Source organism: Castanea sativa, chromosome 4 (assembly GCF_040712315.1).
Source record: "Castanea sativa cultivar Marrone di Chiusa Pesio chromosome 4, ASM4071231v1".
Lineage (NCBI taxonomy): Eukaryota > Viridiplantae > Streptophyta > Magnoliopsida > Fagales > Fagaceae > Castanea > Castanea sativa.
The window spans coordinates 15,361,010-15,377,258 of NC_134016.1; the positions used below are offsets into that span (position 1 = coordinate 15,361,010).

The following is a 16,249-nucleotide window of genomic DNA, read 5'->3' on the forward strand; positions in this document are numbered from 1 at the left end:
TCGTATAGTTCAGAACTTCAGATAATGAATCTGATCAAGCTTGGGCTGTCTAGGAAATTTTTCTTCACTTACAATGCCGTACCTTTATTTGTATCTTTTTTGACACATGGGCTAGAGTATACTATAAACCTTCATTCTTGTGTCTTGTTTTCTCTATCTTTGTGTGAAGATTCATATGAATACCTGAACTAAATAGGAGCTGATGTTAACAGTGAAACAATAGGGAACTAACCGCGAAGAATGATGCTAATAAGCCTAATATTAACATCACTAGTCACAAACTGGCTCAATGCGCAAAAAAGTTTGACATAATTTTTTTTTTTGTTAAGTGAAAACTGAGAATAGTAGTTGAGACTCAAAAGTAATAGTCTTAAACCCATCTCAAAATAATGTGATTATATTGGAATATATAATATATATGATGTAAGTAAAGAATTCTACATCTTGATTTTTTGTAAGGTTTTTTTTTTTTTTTTTTTTTTTGCAAGGAAACATATTGCATTTTACTTTTAATTTATTATATATGGCAAGATATTTTTAATATGTTATAATATAGTGAGATATGCATCAAAGCAAAAAACAATAAAAAATTGGAGAAAGTATAATTTTTATTAGAACGTGAAAATGAATCTTGATTATTTTATATGAAAGCTAACATTATTTTGCTTTTTTGGAGAAGTTAATGAGCAATTTATAAAAGCTTTTTCTTCCATTTTATCACATAAGAACACTATTAAGCAAAGCTATAATGATTTATATTTTGATAATCACTAAACTCGTATATGAGAAGCAACCATTACAAATTTTTCCTCCCCAAAACATATATTGATTTCTTTTTTCTTTTTCTTTTTTTCCTTTCCACACAATTTTAAAAATGTGAAAAATTGAGGAAAATCTAAATGCGTGGTAGCTCTAGTCAATCATAAATAGCATAAGGGGGGGAGGGGGGGAAGGGGGAGACAAATCGTATACATGATAGAATTGCTTATACATATTCATATGTGTTTTTATATACCATGGAATCACTTCATTATGTTGAGTTACTAAAACATTTATACATTTTACAAACCACATGTACATTAATTGATTTTAAGAGAATAGTAATGGTTCTTCCAAATCAACTTTATACATTTTGCCCCCACACTATTAATGATCTCACAGTTAAGTATCTGAATGTTTGCAGTATGGAGCCTCGGATTGATGACGAGCCACAGGTCTTGCACCCTGGTCCACTTGACGAGTCATTGTTGACGCGACAACGATATCATCGATCAGAGGACATTTGGAATGGCGAGGTGAAATATCTAGTTCTAACAATTGCTTTAATTTTTACGTTGTCTTTGACTTTTAGTTAGCAAGTTCTTTCAAAACACAATTTGTAGTTGTAATAACCGCTATAATTTTTATGGATTTTGCAGGACCCGGGCCCACTTACGTGCCGTGGTCGCACTAAGGAGATGGCAAGCATTCAGATGGAAGATAATCGGGTGATTGACATTATCAAGTTGCTAAGGCTGGAAGGATTGTTTAGGGCCCCTTCCAGAGAGATAGATCATTGCCTAATTTCGGCCCTAGTTGAGCGATGGCGGCCGGAGACGCATACGTTCCATCTTCCACATGGTGAGATGTCAATCACCCTACAAGATGTGGAGGTCATTTTCGGACTTCCTATAGACGGTGAGGTCTTGGTTGGGCCGACTGCTGTGGTGGATGGGGATTGGCGAGATCTGTGCATGGAGTTGCTTGGTTTTACTCCGGCGAATGACAACAAAACTTTGGTGGGGCAAAGAATTCTCATCAGCCGCCTTGTTCACGCCATTGCAGTGCCACTGCCTCATGACGCAACGGAGATGCAGATACACCAGTATGCTCGGTGCTATATTTTAGCGCTGCTAGGGGATAAGCTTTTCATGGACAAGTCGGGAGATAGGGTGCATTTGATGTTCTTGGCGTTCCTGCGTGACCTTCGTGATCCGCCACAGTATAGTTGGGGTAGTGGTTGCTTGGCCTGGTTGTACAGAGAGTTGTGTCGGGCAAGCGAGAAAGGGGCATCGCAGATTGGTGGGGCGTGCACATTGGTCCAGTATTGGGCATGGGCAAGGTTGCCATTCTTGTGCCCGAGGATAGAGCCCCCACCTGGATGTGATTATGGCCCATGGCCATATGCTCCACTTGCATTTAAGTAAGTATTTTTCTAATATTGTGTGTGCAATGTACTCTTCTTAGTAACTATAACATGGGTATTATCTTATCTTATGTTATTCGCTTCTAACTGTAGGTGGGTGCGGGTGCCAAGCTCGAAGAGTAGGCCATCCGGCATGGCCTTGATCCACTATCGCGAGCAATTAGTTAGAATTCAGCCGGACCAAGTATGGCAAACAAAAATTCTGTTTGGTTATGTTAATTTTTGTTTTAATAAACTTGATGTTATGATAATTGTTTTTTGTTTCTATTGTAGATTGTGTGGCAGCCATACGAGGCAGATTTCGGCCACCTTCCTGACTTTTGCGTTGCAGGAAGGGATACGTGGACGGCAAGGGTGCCACTTGTGTGTTTTTGCATAGTAGAGATACACCACCCAGATCGTGTCCTTCGTCAGTTTGGGTTGGCGCAAGAGCGGCCCGACCATGTTATGTACGATGAAAGACTGCATAGAATAGACTTGCGTGGGAAGGTGGAGAAGAATTGGAGGGAGGAGCATGGACCGTATATCCTTACATGGGATGCGAGACAACAACGACTTTGCCATGCACCTCCTCAGACTGGTGAGATGCCTCGCGATCATGACTATTACCGCTGGTACCGTCCAGTCACTCGAAAGTATGTCGACCGCAACAGCGCAAAATTAGATATAGCGGTAATGTGTTCTAATTAGATATATCTTAGTTGAGTATTTGGGTAGATTAATAAGTACTATACTATATTATCCATTCTACAATTGATACGTAAATGTTTCAAATCTAATTGTACTGGTTCTTTTTCGGTTTCAGATTGAAAGCCATTTAGCGCTGTTGGAGATGCTTCCTGTAGGCAGCCGAGCCCACAACCATGTCCGACGCGTCCTAAATGATCTGGCTGGGCTTGGTGGTGGTCCTGCACCAAATGGAGAGGCAAACAATGGGCATGAGACTGAATCAGCAGATATTGCAATCCCAAGCACAAGCGCAGCACCTGTACGTACACCGACCCGTGCTACTGCAGCTAGGGGCCGTGGTGGGCCTGCTACAGCAAGCCCAAGCACAAGCGCAACTAGGGGCCATGGTCGGCCTGCTACAGCAAGCCGAAGGACAAGTGCAGCTAGGGGCCGTGGTCGGTGTGCAACAACCGCTCGGGTTGTAAGTAGTCCTGAGATACCTGCACCCATCCCGCACGCATCTCTCCAGCCTGAGGTCCCTCCACCCATAGTAGATGAATCTCCTCAGCCCGAGGTCCCTTCACCCACCCCACCTTCACAGCCCAGTTTCGATCTCGGTATTCATTCTCAGTTGACCCCTCCTATGCACCCCGAGACACCCTCAAACCCATCCACTAGCTCTACTGCACCCACTTTGCCCATAGACCCACCCCGTACTGAACCCATGACAATGATCCCCACTCCTAGCCTGTACACAGAGCATCATTACCCACCTACCTCATCCTCATCTGACTCTCTAGGACCTGCAGTTGGGATTGACACTCTTCAGCCAGATACTGATGTACCGGACGAGCATCCCCTTCATCAGCCCTCACCCCCACGAGGTCGACCGCAACGTGCTAGAAGAGCTCCCACTTGTGGGACAGGTGGACACAAAATAGGACACAAAGGCAGCTCTATGGTACGATACCATTAATTACGATGTATAGGCCTATTTTGCAGTTCATTTTATCTTATCATTACACCAAATATTGACTGTATGCATCTAATGTCTTTGTAGTACGATGATGAGCCTAAGGATGATGCCCCGCAGCCTCCTCCCCCGCCCAAACATTACACGAGGGTTAAAAAACGCAAAATTGGTGAACCTTGAAAAAGAGTTTTGTTACAGAGGTAATGTCTAATGTGATCTTTATAGCCTATTGTATAGGACACTTTGGAAAGAATATTTTTTTTACTCCTGTACATTAAGTCAAATCAAACTCTCACGCTCTGTAATGTTGGATGTGTTTATTATGCATTGCCAAACCATTTGAGATGTCCTTTTGTCATCCTATCCTTGATTAATGCCACCTCCACCTTCCAATGCATGCCTTTGTTTCTCATTCCATGTTCTCTCATTGCTACTCATTCTTCTTGACATGAATATGCTGACTACCTTCCTTTTATGGGCCTATTGCCCAGCATTTTACATTATGAAGCGGTAAATCATAACTCCTCTTTATCAGTTTACAACATTAAGTCAAATTTTATGTATGTTTGGCAAAATTCATATTTTTCCATTTTCGTGTTACACTACATGCTAATTTGAAACTTCAATCTTAGTATGCTATATCTTGGACAATTCTAAGGTGTTTGTGGTGATTGTTGGTTCTGCAGTTGTTTTTGTTTTTGTTTTTGTGGAGGATGAAGTTGAGGACATGTCATTGTCACTTCCAACAATGGGGTCTATGCAGATTGCTGGGAGTGCTGGTTTTGGTCACAACATTGAATTCATGGCTCAGGCATACCTTAGAAATAGGTATTCAGAGATTGATATAGAAGATGAGAGTTCTAATACCAACAAAGATCACCCTCTTCCAATATATCTCAAGGTAGTACTCTAACTGTCCCAAGTCCTTGATCTAAGCTAAACTCTTATCATGATTCAACTAAATTATTTAAAATTTCATTTGAAAAAACTATTATACTTTGCTTGTATTAACCCTGTTCAGGGGAAGACCCCAAAAAAAAAAAAAAATATATATATATATATATATATATATATATATATATATATATATATATATATATAAGTACCCGAGGTCCTGAACCAGCAGCTAAGTATTAACCTGTGTTTCTGAATAATTTTTCAAAATAGTGGTCATATCATAAATATTATCTTAGAAATTTAGAACCAAAATTTAAAAATATCAGTGCAATTTCATTTCGAGATTTGGCTCACTTTGCAATTTTTCTGAAATATAACAGCGAGCCGCTCATGTTTATTCTGAGGCCAAGCGGGTACATGCCTTTAAGGACACACGTATCATCAGATTTAAGGTGAGCCACATGAATTGATTGATAGTAGTTTTATTAGCATGCTTATACATGTGCATGCATTTCTTTTGGTTGAGATGAACATTGCTGATTGTTTATCAGATAGAGACTATGAGATGTGGTGAAACTAGAAGTTGGAAATGCGGGGCATTCTGTTGCTACTCTATGATTTCATGCATGTGCATGCTGCTACTTGTTTGGCCTTTGTATGTAACTCTGCCTTTGTTGTCACTTATGGCCTTAATCCTTTTATGAGGCTGGTCCAAGCCCCAAAAAGGAGGGAGGTGGTAAGTTGGCGTCCAGAATAAAACTTAATCACCATAGTTTATGCATTATATGTTCGTGTCATTTCTGTAATTGGGATATTCTTATATGCATTTCGATCCCTTATGAACTAGGTTAGGACTTGGGAATTATAATTTAGTCATTGGTTGAAGGTCTGATGGTAATAGAACTCTGTGATGTGGATTATACCCAACTTAATTATGGCTGATTTTATTTTTCATTATTGTTTTCTGTTGTGTCCTTTTAAATTTCAATGTTAAATAAATTACATGATGTAAAACCTGTTCATGCTATTATCCAAGTTCAACTTAAAAAAAAAAAAACGAAGTTCAAGTTTATTCAATTCTAATTTTCTACTAATTCTTGCAGTGAGGAGGACAAGCTAAAGAAGCTTGGTGACCTTATGAATGAGAGCCATCACAGTTGTAGTGTTTTATATGAGTGCAGGTATAAATGTTCAAGTCCAGCTTCTAGAATGTGAAAGCACACACTTCCAATTATTTCTCATCATTAGTGAAAAAACCTCGTACAAAAATTGGAATAATTTCTCATATAAATTTGCAGCTTATATGTACTCAATTACATGTTTTTGGTGTTGACAATTTTTCCTTTTTTTTTGTTCTTTAAAAAATTTGAGCATGCCACAAAGGCTCTTCACAAACATCTTCTTAGCAGTTGGCATTCTCTACTTAGAGAGAGAGCGATGTGTCTTTGTTGCTTTTGCAGGACTTGATTGAAAGCATGCATCTTTATTACATTAAAAAATGTTGTATTTAATCTACTACTATTATGATGATGATTTTGTCCCCTATTGTGCACTCTGCAATCTGCATTAATCATTCTTTTATGAAATATGCTCCTTTATTTCACAGCATCTTGCTGTATTTACTTTTGTCTTATTTTTGTTGTAACTAGCTGTCCGGAGTTGGAAGAACTTGTACATACATGTCGGGAACATGGTGCACTTGGGGCAAGGCTTACAGGAGCTGGATGGGGTGGTTGTGCGGTTGCTTTGGTGAAAGAGAGCATTGTTCCACAGTTTATCCTCAATTTGAAGGTAAGTATTCTATGTCCTAAATGGAAATTTCTCCCTGTATAGTTAGACGAAGCAATTGTTGAGAATGTGATTTGTTACGTGTATCAGGAACGCTTCTATCAATCAAGGATTGACAAAGGGGATATTAACAAGAATGATATTGGCCTCTATGTTTTTGCTTCAAAGCCATCAAGTGGTGCTGCTATTTTCAAGTTTTAGTATGAAATTTGGGGATTATAAGAACAGCCAGGTCTGCTATTAACTTAATTTATGTTGAGAAACCTCATGAAATTCTTGTCTAGTTGATTAAACTCTGATCTTATCATTTTAAAAATTGTTCTTGGAATGGAATTATATGGACCTCCTTTACAAAGAGACAGATTAATCTTTTCAGAAAATAATTACGATCTGGCCTACAAAGTTTGTTCACTAAAAGAAATATCTTTCATATAAAAATGTATCCATTTAAGCAGCTAGTCAATTTCAATACTCAGTTTTATAAAGCTTCACTTTTCTAAGTACAATTATACTTAGGGAAATCAGCAAAAGCTAAACCCAAATGCATGGACTAAGCTTATTGTTGTTGAATTAATTCAGTGATTGTGACGGAACACTGGAAAACGATACATACCATGTTAGCCTTGCGGCAATGCATTAGTAGTGTCAAAGAATTGCTGGTGCGATCTCACTAGAGACAAACCAAATCAAGATATTTCCTTTATCTTTTTTGGTGGTCCATTAACTGAATAACTGGTTTTGATCCAAAAAAACGTTGTATGTATGTATATTGATGGGGGGTGTAGGGCCGTTGTGTTGTAGTTTTGTTTATTAACTTTTAATATTAGTGTTTTGTGTATTGTTGTTGTGTATGTATTTGAAGCAAATGGTGGAGGAGGAGAGGAGGAATTGGAGCAAAACGATGGCAGGCCAGCATTCAAGGAGTTCGAGCTGGCAGACCTGAGAGCAGTGGCAAATGGGTTCAGTAGTGAATTGATAGTCTCTGAGAGTGGAGAGAAAGCTCCCAATGTGGTTTACAAAGGGAAGCTTCGAAACAATGGCCTTGTTGCCATTAAGCGCTTCTCCAAGCTCTCTTGGCCTGACCCACATCAGTTTGTGGTATTGTTTGTGTTTTTATGTTTTGTGTTTTTTGAAAACAAGCTTCAAAGTTCATTTGTTGAAATGGGAAATGGGTTGTTGTTGTTGTTGTTGTCATTGTAGACAGAGGCTTGTGGAGTAGGGAAGGTTCGGCATAAGAGAATGGTGAATTTAATAGGATGTTGTGCTGAGGGAGATGAGCGGCTTTTGGTGGCAGAGTTCATGCCTAATGATACTCTCTCCAAGCATCTCTTTCACTGTATGCCTTTTTCTCCTTCACTTCAATCTATTTTGTTTATTCATTTATTTGGAAAAATCTTAGTTTACATTTTTACCATTTGAGTGTCACTATAAAACTAAAGAAGTTCCATTTTGCTCATCCTCATGCTTGAAAGTGGTATGCTAGAGAAATATTAAGTCAAATGGTATCTTATTGCTCTTAGCAAATGGTAGGCATTCAAAATTTTTTTTGGGCTTGGAACTGGTACTGCAATTTGCTATAAGGAAGTTTAGCTGTCGGAGATGTCTTCTGGTCATTTAATTTTTGCCTTTTCTTTTTGTATTCTTTCTATATAGATGATGGAGAACATGCTCTTACAAGAGGGGGATATTGTGCGAGTGAAAAATGTTACTCTTCCAAAGGGAACATATGTCAAATTGCAACCACACACAAAGGACTTTTTGGATATTTCTAACCCAAAAGCTATGTGAGTTAGTTATTTTTATGTCATTAGTTCTTATTTAGTGTTAGATGTGGTATATCTTGATTCTTAAGTCATTGTTGTCCTTGTTTGGCAAAGAAGGGGATTCATGTGGTTGTAATCCTTCTTCTTCCTGTATTCATCATGAATGTAATGTGTCATGTCATGTACACATCTATGATAGGTGCTGTCATCTTAATTCAGTCCATGCTGTGAATTAGGAAGCCCACTGTTGATTCTATATGGAAGAAAGTAATTAAAATGAGTGGCTCTTATAAAGAGGACAAAGAAACAACTTAATAATAAATATTACTTTATTGTTCTGTTCTTGTGATGTCCTCCCCTTGTTTCCTGTGATATGTCCACGGTCTATTCGTGTAGTGCTGATTTCCTCTTCCATATCATTCAATCAACTACCTATAAAGCTATTTCCTAATTATTTTATGGTTTCTGCGAGCTATAAAGATGTTTTTCATGCTGCCATTGTACGTTTTGTTTATTGCATATGCAAGGGTAGATGTTATTATATATGATTTTGCTTTCTTTTGTCATGCGGCTTAGAGACAACATTAAGGAACTTTTCTTGCTTAACCTGCGGGGATAGTATTATGGTGGCATATAACAACAAAAAGTATTACATAGATATTATAGAAACAAAACCTGCTAATGCAATAAGTATCATTGAGACGTACCGTGAGGTGGACTTTGCACCTCCCCTCGATTACAAGGAACCCGAAAAGCCTATTGCACCTGTTCCTCTAGGCAAGGCACCAGGTGAATATTTTTCTTTCTACTTTACCATGTCTTTCTCGTTACTTTGTGGCTTCTTTTACACTTTAATTGAGAGTGAATGTGCAATGTGGTTTCCCTCTTTTCTCATGTCATACAGATAGGAGGTATTCAACATATCATAGGGGACAGATAAAAATCATCTTGAATTCTTGATTGGGTTTCGCCTATTATTGGTTTTTAAAGTTTCTCTTACTTGATAGTAATCACATCATGTCCAATCTTTTATGATCACTTGATAGATACAGAGAAGGCACTTCGCACTTGATGTTGAATCTTTTGTATTTAAGAATACTCCATAGCAATAATGGGAATGCTCCATAGCAATAAATTATTCTTTAAAAAAAATAGTTACATAGTAATACAATGTCTATTTCTTATTATACAACTCTTTTAAATTTTTATTTATTACGCAAGACGAATAACATCTTTTGTTCCCGCAGGTGAAGAGGCTCCACTGAAACCGAACCTAAATTCAGCCCTTTCACCGGATCGGGGAGACGCTTGGATGGGAAACCTTTGAATTACCAGCCTCCATCAGTTGCTCCCTCACAATCCAAAGACAAGCAACCTAATGTTGCAAATGGTAATGCAAAGCCTTCTCGGGATCTAGTTCACAAAGCACCAATTGTCAGGCTCAGGGAAAGCTTGTGTTTGGATCAAATGTAAGCCGCAGTCCTAAAGATACACCAAAGGTATACTTTTATTCTTATGTCTTCTCATTCATACTTAACCGGCTCTAAAAAAACATAAAAAGCCAAACAAAAAGCTGCTGAACTACATGTTCTCCTTAATGTTGCAGGAACCTGCAAAAGAGACTAAACAAGAGCAGTCATCAAAGAGTGAAGAGCCAAAGTTCAAGGCTTTTTCTGGGAAAAAGTACTCATTGAGGGGTTGATGAACTTTCAAACAATCAAATGCTCTTAAGTTATTTTATTCTCCTGTCACCTGTCCTATATGGATTAGGGATACAACGGGAGTTCTGTATTTATCTGAGATGTATTATCAAAAGATGAAACAGTAGGTTCTCATTTTGAATGAAGAAATGAAAAGCATGACTTATTTCATTTGTTTGTGAGACTTTTAGAGCAGGCTTGCAACTGGTGTTTACAGAACTTTTAAACAGGCAGAAGTCGTCCTTGAAAAATCTCCCCCCTCCCATCCCCCCTGCCATCCCTGCACTTTAGCCATTGGTGGCCCAAAGTTACCCCTGATAGGCATTGTCGTGAGCTATTGCAAGTCTCATGAGTTTGTTCTCATGAGAGAGAGTGATGGGATTGCAAGTCTCATGAGTTTGTTCTCATGAGAGAGAGTGATGGGAAGGCGTTCGAGGGAGAGAAAGGGAGGATATAATCCATTATCGGGCGATGGTAGCCTGTCTTGAACTCTTATGATTGACAGTCGTCCACAGAAGCACCTTCTCCTAGGACTGCTTTGATTGCAATGTCAGGTACAGGCAGCCATGAGGGCCTGCCCATGGCTTTTCCCAAATGCTCACACATTTCAGCTAATCTAACTGGGTTTGGTGCAGTTCCATTGATAACACCTGGCATTTTGGTTTGGAAAAATAAGTTCCATTATTGAAGAGCCTCAAAACCTAGTGTTGATGCCTAGAATACAATAACCTAGTGTTTTTCTTTTGGAGATGTTTTTTCCACTTTATCATTTGGTGCATTGCCAATTTGTGGTTAATAATCACAATCTTGCGGAAGACAAAATTGAGATAAATTGATAATTAATCAATAATTTCGGTGGATTTTCAACTAGACCAAATTAGACCAAAATAGACCAAATCAGACCAAGTTAGACCAAATTAGACCAAAATAGACCAAATCAGACCAAATCAGACCAAGTTCGACCAAATCAGACCAAATTAGACCAAATTAGACCAAAATAGACCAAATCAGACCAAATTAGACCAAATCAGACCAAATGGACCGATTTAAATAATCGAGATACCTAAGGAACTCGAGTCTCTAAAACTCGAGTTCCACTGGGCAAATATTTCTCCAACTGCTCTGTTTCAGGCAGAGAGGCAGAGAGGCATGCCCTGTTTCAAAAAAATTTGCCCAGTGGAACTCGAGTTTCTAAAACTCGATTTTCACTGGGCAAATTTTTTTTTTCCCAAGGAACTCGAGTGTCTAAAACTCGATTTTCACTGGGCAAATTTTTTTCCCCAACAGCATGCTCTGTTTCAGGCAGAGAGGCAGAGAGGCATGCCCTGTTTCAAAAAAATTTGCCCAGTGGAACTCGAGTTTCTAAAACTCGATTTTCACTGGGCAAATTTTTTTCCCCAACAGCATGCTCTGTTTCAGGCAGAGAGGCAGAGAGGCATGCCCTGTTTCAAAAAAATTTGCCCAGTGAAACTCGAGTTTCTAAAACTCGATTTTCACTGGGCAAATTTTTTTTTTCCCAAGAAACTCGAGTGTCTAAAACTCGATTTTTACTGGGCAAATTTTTTTTTCCCAGCAGAAAATGCTCTGTTTCAGGCATTGTTTTACAATGTAAATGCACTCAAATCACAACAAAAGTCATTCTCAATATATCACCATTCTAAACATGTCCAACCACACTTAATTTGCAATTCTAACCATACTACTCAAATCACAATCTTCATAGAGGTACATTGGATAGAGAATTACAAGTACATTCAACAACAATCAAAAAGTTCACATAGAGCCAATACAACGTCGTCCATGGAAGGATGCCTGAAAAACGTAGAGTATTTACGTTAGGAGACAAGATAGTAAACATTAGGTAAATATCGAATGAACAACAATTATTTAACCGATGCATAAATTTTTGCCAACCTACCTAGTGTGGAACATGGCCGCTTGTGGAAGCACCGCGGGACTGCGGACATTTTCTGCGGTTATGCCCGGAAGCATGACACAGTCCACATGTCTGCTTCGGTTGACTCTCTATCAAATCTGCGTCCTCCCTCCGCCATCCCGGTTCTTGATCCTTATTCCTCACTCCATCCATCTCATTTCTTATTCGTGACTTCACCGGTCGACCTTTGGCCCGCAACAATGCCGGATTAGGCAACCACTTTGGCCCCATGGGATCCCTCCATAATGACTGTGACTTAGGAACCACAAATGCATGCTCATAAGTGTTAAGGGCATGGTTCAAACCATAACATGGGTTCATATACGTGGTCAAATCAATATGTAAATAGTCACATACTCTAATTGCATGTGAACACGGGATCCCTATATTTTGTCATTTCCCACAACTGCATGTTTTTTCCCGTAACCGAACTTCATAATTGTGGTTTCCCCCTCCTGCGCTAGACACGTTGAGTTGGGTAACTACTTGAAATATTAGCTCTACATTGCTAAATGGCTTGAGATAGTGTTTCTCAGATTTACGCTTATTTCCATCCCACGTGGATAAGGCATATTCACTCCATTTCTTACCCTCTGACAACTCATAATGGTATTCTTTGCGCCGGTCGTGGAAATATTGAACAAGTTTGCTCCAAGTGAACTCAACCAACGCGGCAATAGGAAGGCCCCGTGCACCTTTCAGCACACCATTGAAACACTCTGATATATTGGTTGTCATTGCTCCAAAACGTCTCCCACCATCGTATGACTGGGTCCACATGTCCACATCCTCGCTCATTAGGTATGTGTATGGAAGATAATCTTGATTCTTTTCCTTACCATCCCTCCCCGTCACCTTCTTCTTCTTCCTAATGGCCTCAATTTCCACCTACTTAATGGAGTCCATTATGGTAGCAAATTTAACTACCTGACTAGCATATCCCGCTTTCAACGCCGCTGACTTTAGAGTCGAGTTCTGAAAATGGGTGTTGAAGTTGCTAGCAACATGTCGAAGACAATATCTATGAAATACCCTTGCTTTTCCATCATCCCTTCTAGGCCAGTTTGCAATGTCGTTTTTGATACCGAGATGTCGGTCAGAAATTATGCAAATGTCGTCGTCAGGTATCAAGTGGCCAATCGTTTCTCTGAGGCATCGTAAAAACCACCTCCAACTGGACCCTGACTCACAATCCACAACAGCAAAGGCGAGAGGGAATACCTTGTTGTTAGCATCGGTTGCCATTGCGACCAACAACTTTCCCTGATATTTACCATACAGGATGGGTCCCATCAATACCGATAACCGGCTTGCGGTATTTAAATCCCGATATGCATGGACCGAAAGACCAAAACACATAATGCAACAATACGGTGTGATCTTCATCGGTGGGTGTGACACGATAGCAAACCGGGGTAGTCGGGTCCTCGATCAATATACGCCATTAGCAACTTTTGCAGCCTTTGGTAAGATTCTTCCCAATCTCCAAACATAAGCGCAATCGCCTTTTGTTTCGCATCCCATACCTTGTAGTAAGAAGGCTTATGGCCATTATATTTCGCCTCTATCAGAGATCTGAGATGCTTAATTTGAGTGGTGTGATCCTCAAGTAACTTGTTATGGATTTCTGCTGCAATAACAACTCATCATTCTACCATCATTTCGCACCCCAGTTGGTATACACGTGTGAGGACCCACATACACGGTGACCATCCATAGATTTTGGAGCTCGGGCTTCATAACTGCGTAGACATACCACTTGCATGACTCATGCACGCATTTCGCACAAAAATTTTTCCTCGTCGACCTAGTGATCTTAAAGTTTTTGTTTTCCTTGAGGGCACAAATTGTTAATACGCGCTTCACCTCCACTTTACTCGCAAAAGTCAACCCTTTGCACAAATTCATCCCCTCTCTCCAAGTAGACACAAATGGCATCTCAATATGCGAAGGATCAACCATATTTTCCCAAGTATTTGCAGAGAATGACAACGCAGGAGGTGCGTAGGCAGGGATTGTGTTTGTAATGTTTTGGACACTAATAACATTGTCTGCATCAGGTTCACCGCCGTCCAATGTCTCATCGTCATCAATGTCCCTCTCAAAGTCCCCAAAGTCCCGAAAGTCCCCTCTCTCAATCATGTCTTCATAGTCATCTTTATCGGCAAAATCTTCACCGTTAATGGCAAGATTCTCATCAACATAGTCGTCATCATCATCATCATCATCATCATCGTCATCATCATTGTTAACGACAGTAGTCTCATCAACATAGTCGTCGTCGTCATCATCATCGTCATCATCATTGTTAACGGCAGTAGTCTCATCAACATAGTCGTCGTCGTCATCATCATCATCATCTCCATCGGCATGAACATCATCATCCTCTACATGTGTAGAATACTCATATTGAGCATCCGGAAGCGCAACTTGTAAGCTTTTAGTTGTTTGTTGGATATCCTCTTGCCATCCTGCACGCGGCTCCAACTGTATGTACAACTCAATGTTACTTACTTCAGCTATACTCTCCAACTTGTCAAACATGATCTTCACATGTTTGTCTTTTTCTATCAGCATATACTTGTAATTAATCCGGTGCTTCATGATTTCATTTGGCATACGATAAGTAATTTGCATGTTGTACGCATCAGGATTCTTACCCAACTCTTCCATGACAAATATCTTCAATTCATCAAGGGTTTTCAACCTACGATCAACTTCGGCATAATAAGTTTTCATACCCGGCCCCTCAAATGGCAATCCCTTGTTCGCATTGGGATTCTTAAGCGGACCACCATGGTATATGATTATAACAATATCGTGCATTGTGAACTGTTCAAGTCAAGTCCTATGTTAGTTAAATCACATAGTCGTAAAGTGAGGGAAAAAAGTAATGCAATCTTACCAATGAACATATTCAAGCCAGGTTATAGAGTGCCCATTAATATCTAAAGGCCAAGACGTAAACCTTCTAATCCTAGTGGATGGAGAGACGGAATTATCTATTACTCCATTGTGTGGTGACCTATAATGCCTAAAAGGGTTCTGAAAGAACTAGGTGGGTAGAGGAGCATGATTACATACCCATTCACTACATTCATTCACTACCCATTTCATACCCAAACCAATGATAAATAAAGTCAAAAAAACTTGAAAGATCATGATAAAAATAAAAGCCTAGAAATGATGAATAAAATTTTGATAATTACATACCCATTCCCATTCATTACATTCATTCACTACCCATTTCATACCCAAACCAATGATAAATAAAGTCAAAGAAATTTGTAAAATCATGATAAAAATAAAAACCTAGAAATGATGAATAAAATTTTGATAATTACATACTCATTCCCATTCATTACATTCATTCACTACCCATTTCATACCCAAACTAATGATAAATAAAGTCAAAGAAATTTGTAAGATCATGATCAAAATAAAATGATGAATAAAATTTTGATAACAAAAACTATACAAATAAATACTCAAAAAATTAACACTAACAAAACAAAGTTCTATAATTCACAATATTGATAAATTAACTAAGTTATGTTAACTATCTACAAAATAAATGGTAAAACTCTTTAACCCACACCCATAGACAACATACCCAACTATAATGACAATCAAATTATGCAAACCCTTACCTTAGATATGAATTTGCCGAGAGGGAAGAGCGTGAGAGTGGAGAATGTGGTTTTGTGAGAGTGAGTGGTGTGAGAGAGTTATGGGTGAGTGAGTTAGTGAGGGTGAGTGAGTGAGAGAGTTAGTGAGGCTGAGATTTTAGGTTTTCTCTGTGTGTTGAGCAGTGAGAGTGGAGAATGTGAGAGAGTTAAATGCCACGGGCTGAGTTTTAAATAAACATGCCCAGAGGAAATCGAGTCTATGAGACTCGAGTTACTGCATAAAACTCGAGTCTCTAAGACTCGAGTTATATGCGTATAAACTACATAATTTATAATAAGATATAGTCAAACTCGAGTTTATAAAACTCGAGTTTAGGTAGACTTAAAACGAGTTTTAGAAACTCGAGATCCAGGTGGCATTTTCTCCACCTCAGCAAGCCCAAAGTGAACATAAAGCGAGTTTTTGAAACTCGATTTATTATGTAAATCTCGAGTTTCAAAAACTCGAGTTGCTATTTTCCTACATAGTTTCAAACTATGCCTAACTTACTATATTCATGCCATCCACATGCCTAATCTGCACATTCCCCCCAGCCAAATATGTAAGATTAGTGGAAACAAAAGGAAATTGGATATTGAAGAAGACCCATTCTTGGAGAAGCCAATGAAACTAATCAAAGTAGGATCTGGCCTACTTAAAATCAATTCT

At 39.0% G+C, this 16,249-nt stretch overlaps 1 protein-coding gene, 1 long non-coding RNA gene and 1 pseudogene across 2 annotated transcripts; 2 read left to right on the top strand and 1 right to left on the bottom strand.

Moving 5' to 3' along the window:
* The first annotated feature begins 1,181 nt into the window (after positions 1-1,181).
* On the top strand, positions 1,182-6,997 carry LOC142630954 (galactokinase-like). Its single transcript, XM_075805012.1, has 5 exons — positions 1,182-1,295; positions 1,419-1,487; positions 5,828-5,905; positions 6,374-6,515; positions 6,603-6,997. Exons 1-5 carry the CDS (start codon positions 1,288-1,290, stop codon positions 6,711-6,713), a joined length of 408 nt encoding a protein of 135 aa, XP_075661127.1. The 5' UTR covers positions 1,182-1,287; the 3' UTR covers positions 6,714-6,997.
* Positions 6,998-8,532: 1,535 nt separating this feature from the next.
* On the top strand, positions 8,533-10,152 carry LOC142632498 (uncharacterized; annotated as a pseudogene).
* Positions 10,153-11,598: 1,446 nt separating this feature from the next.
* Positions 11,599-12,212, bottom strand: LOC142630736 (uncharacterized). The gene is made up of 2 exons (XR_012843428.1): positions 11,894-12,212; positions 11,599-11,787 (listed from the first exon to the last, which is right to left on the bottom strand). It is a non-coding gene; the product is annotated as an uncharacterized LOC142630736 (long non-coding RNA).
* Positions 12,213-16,249: the final 4,037 nt, after the last annotated feature.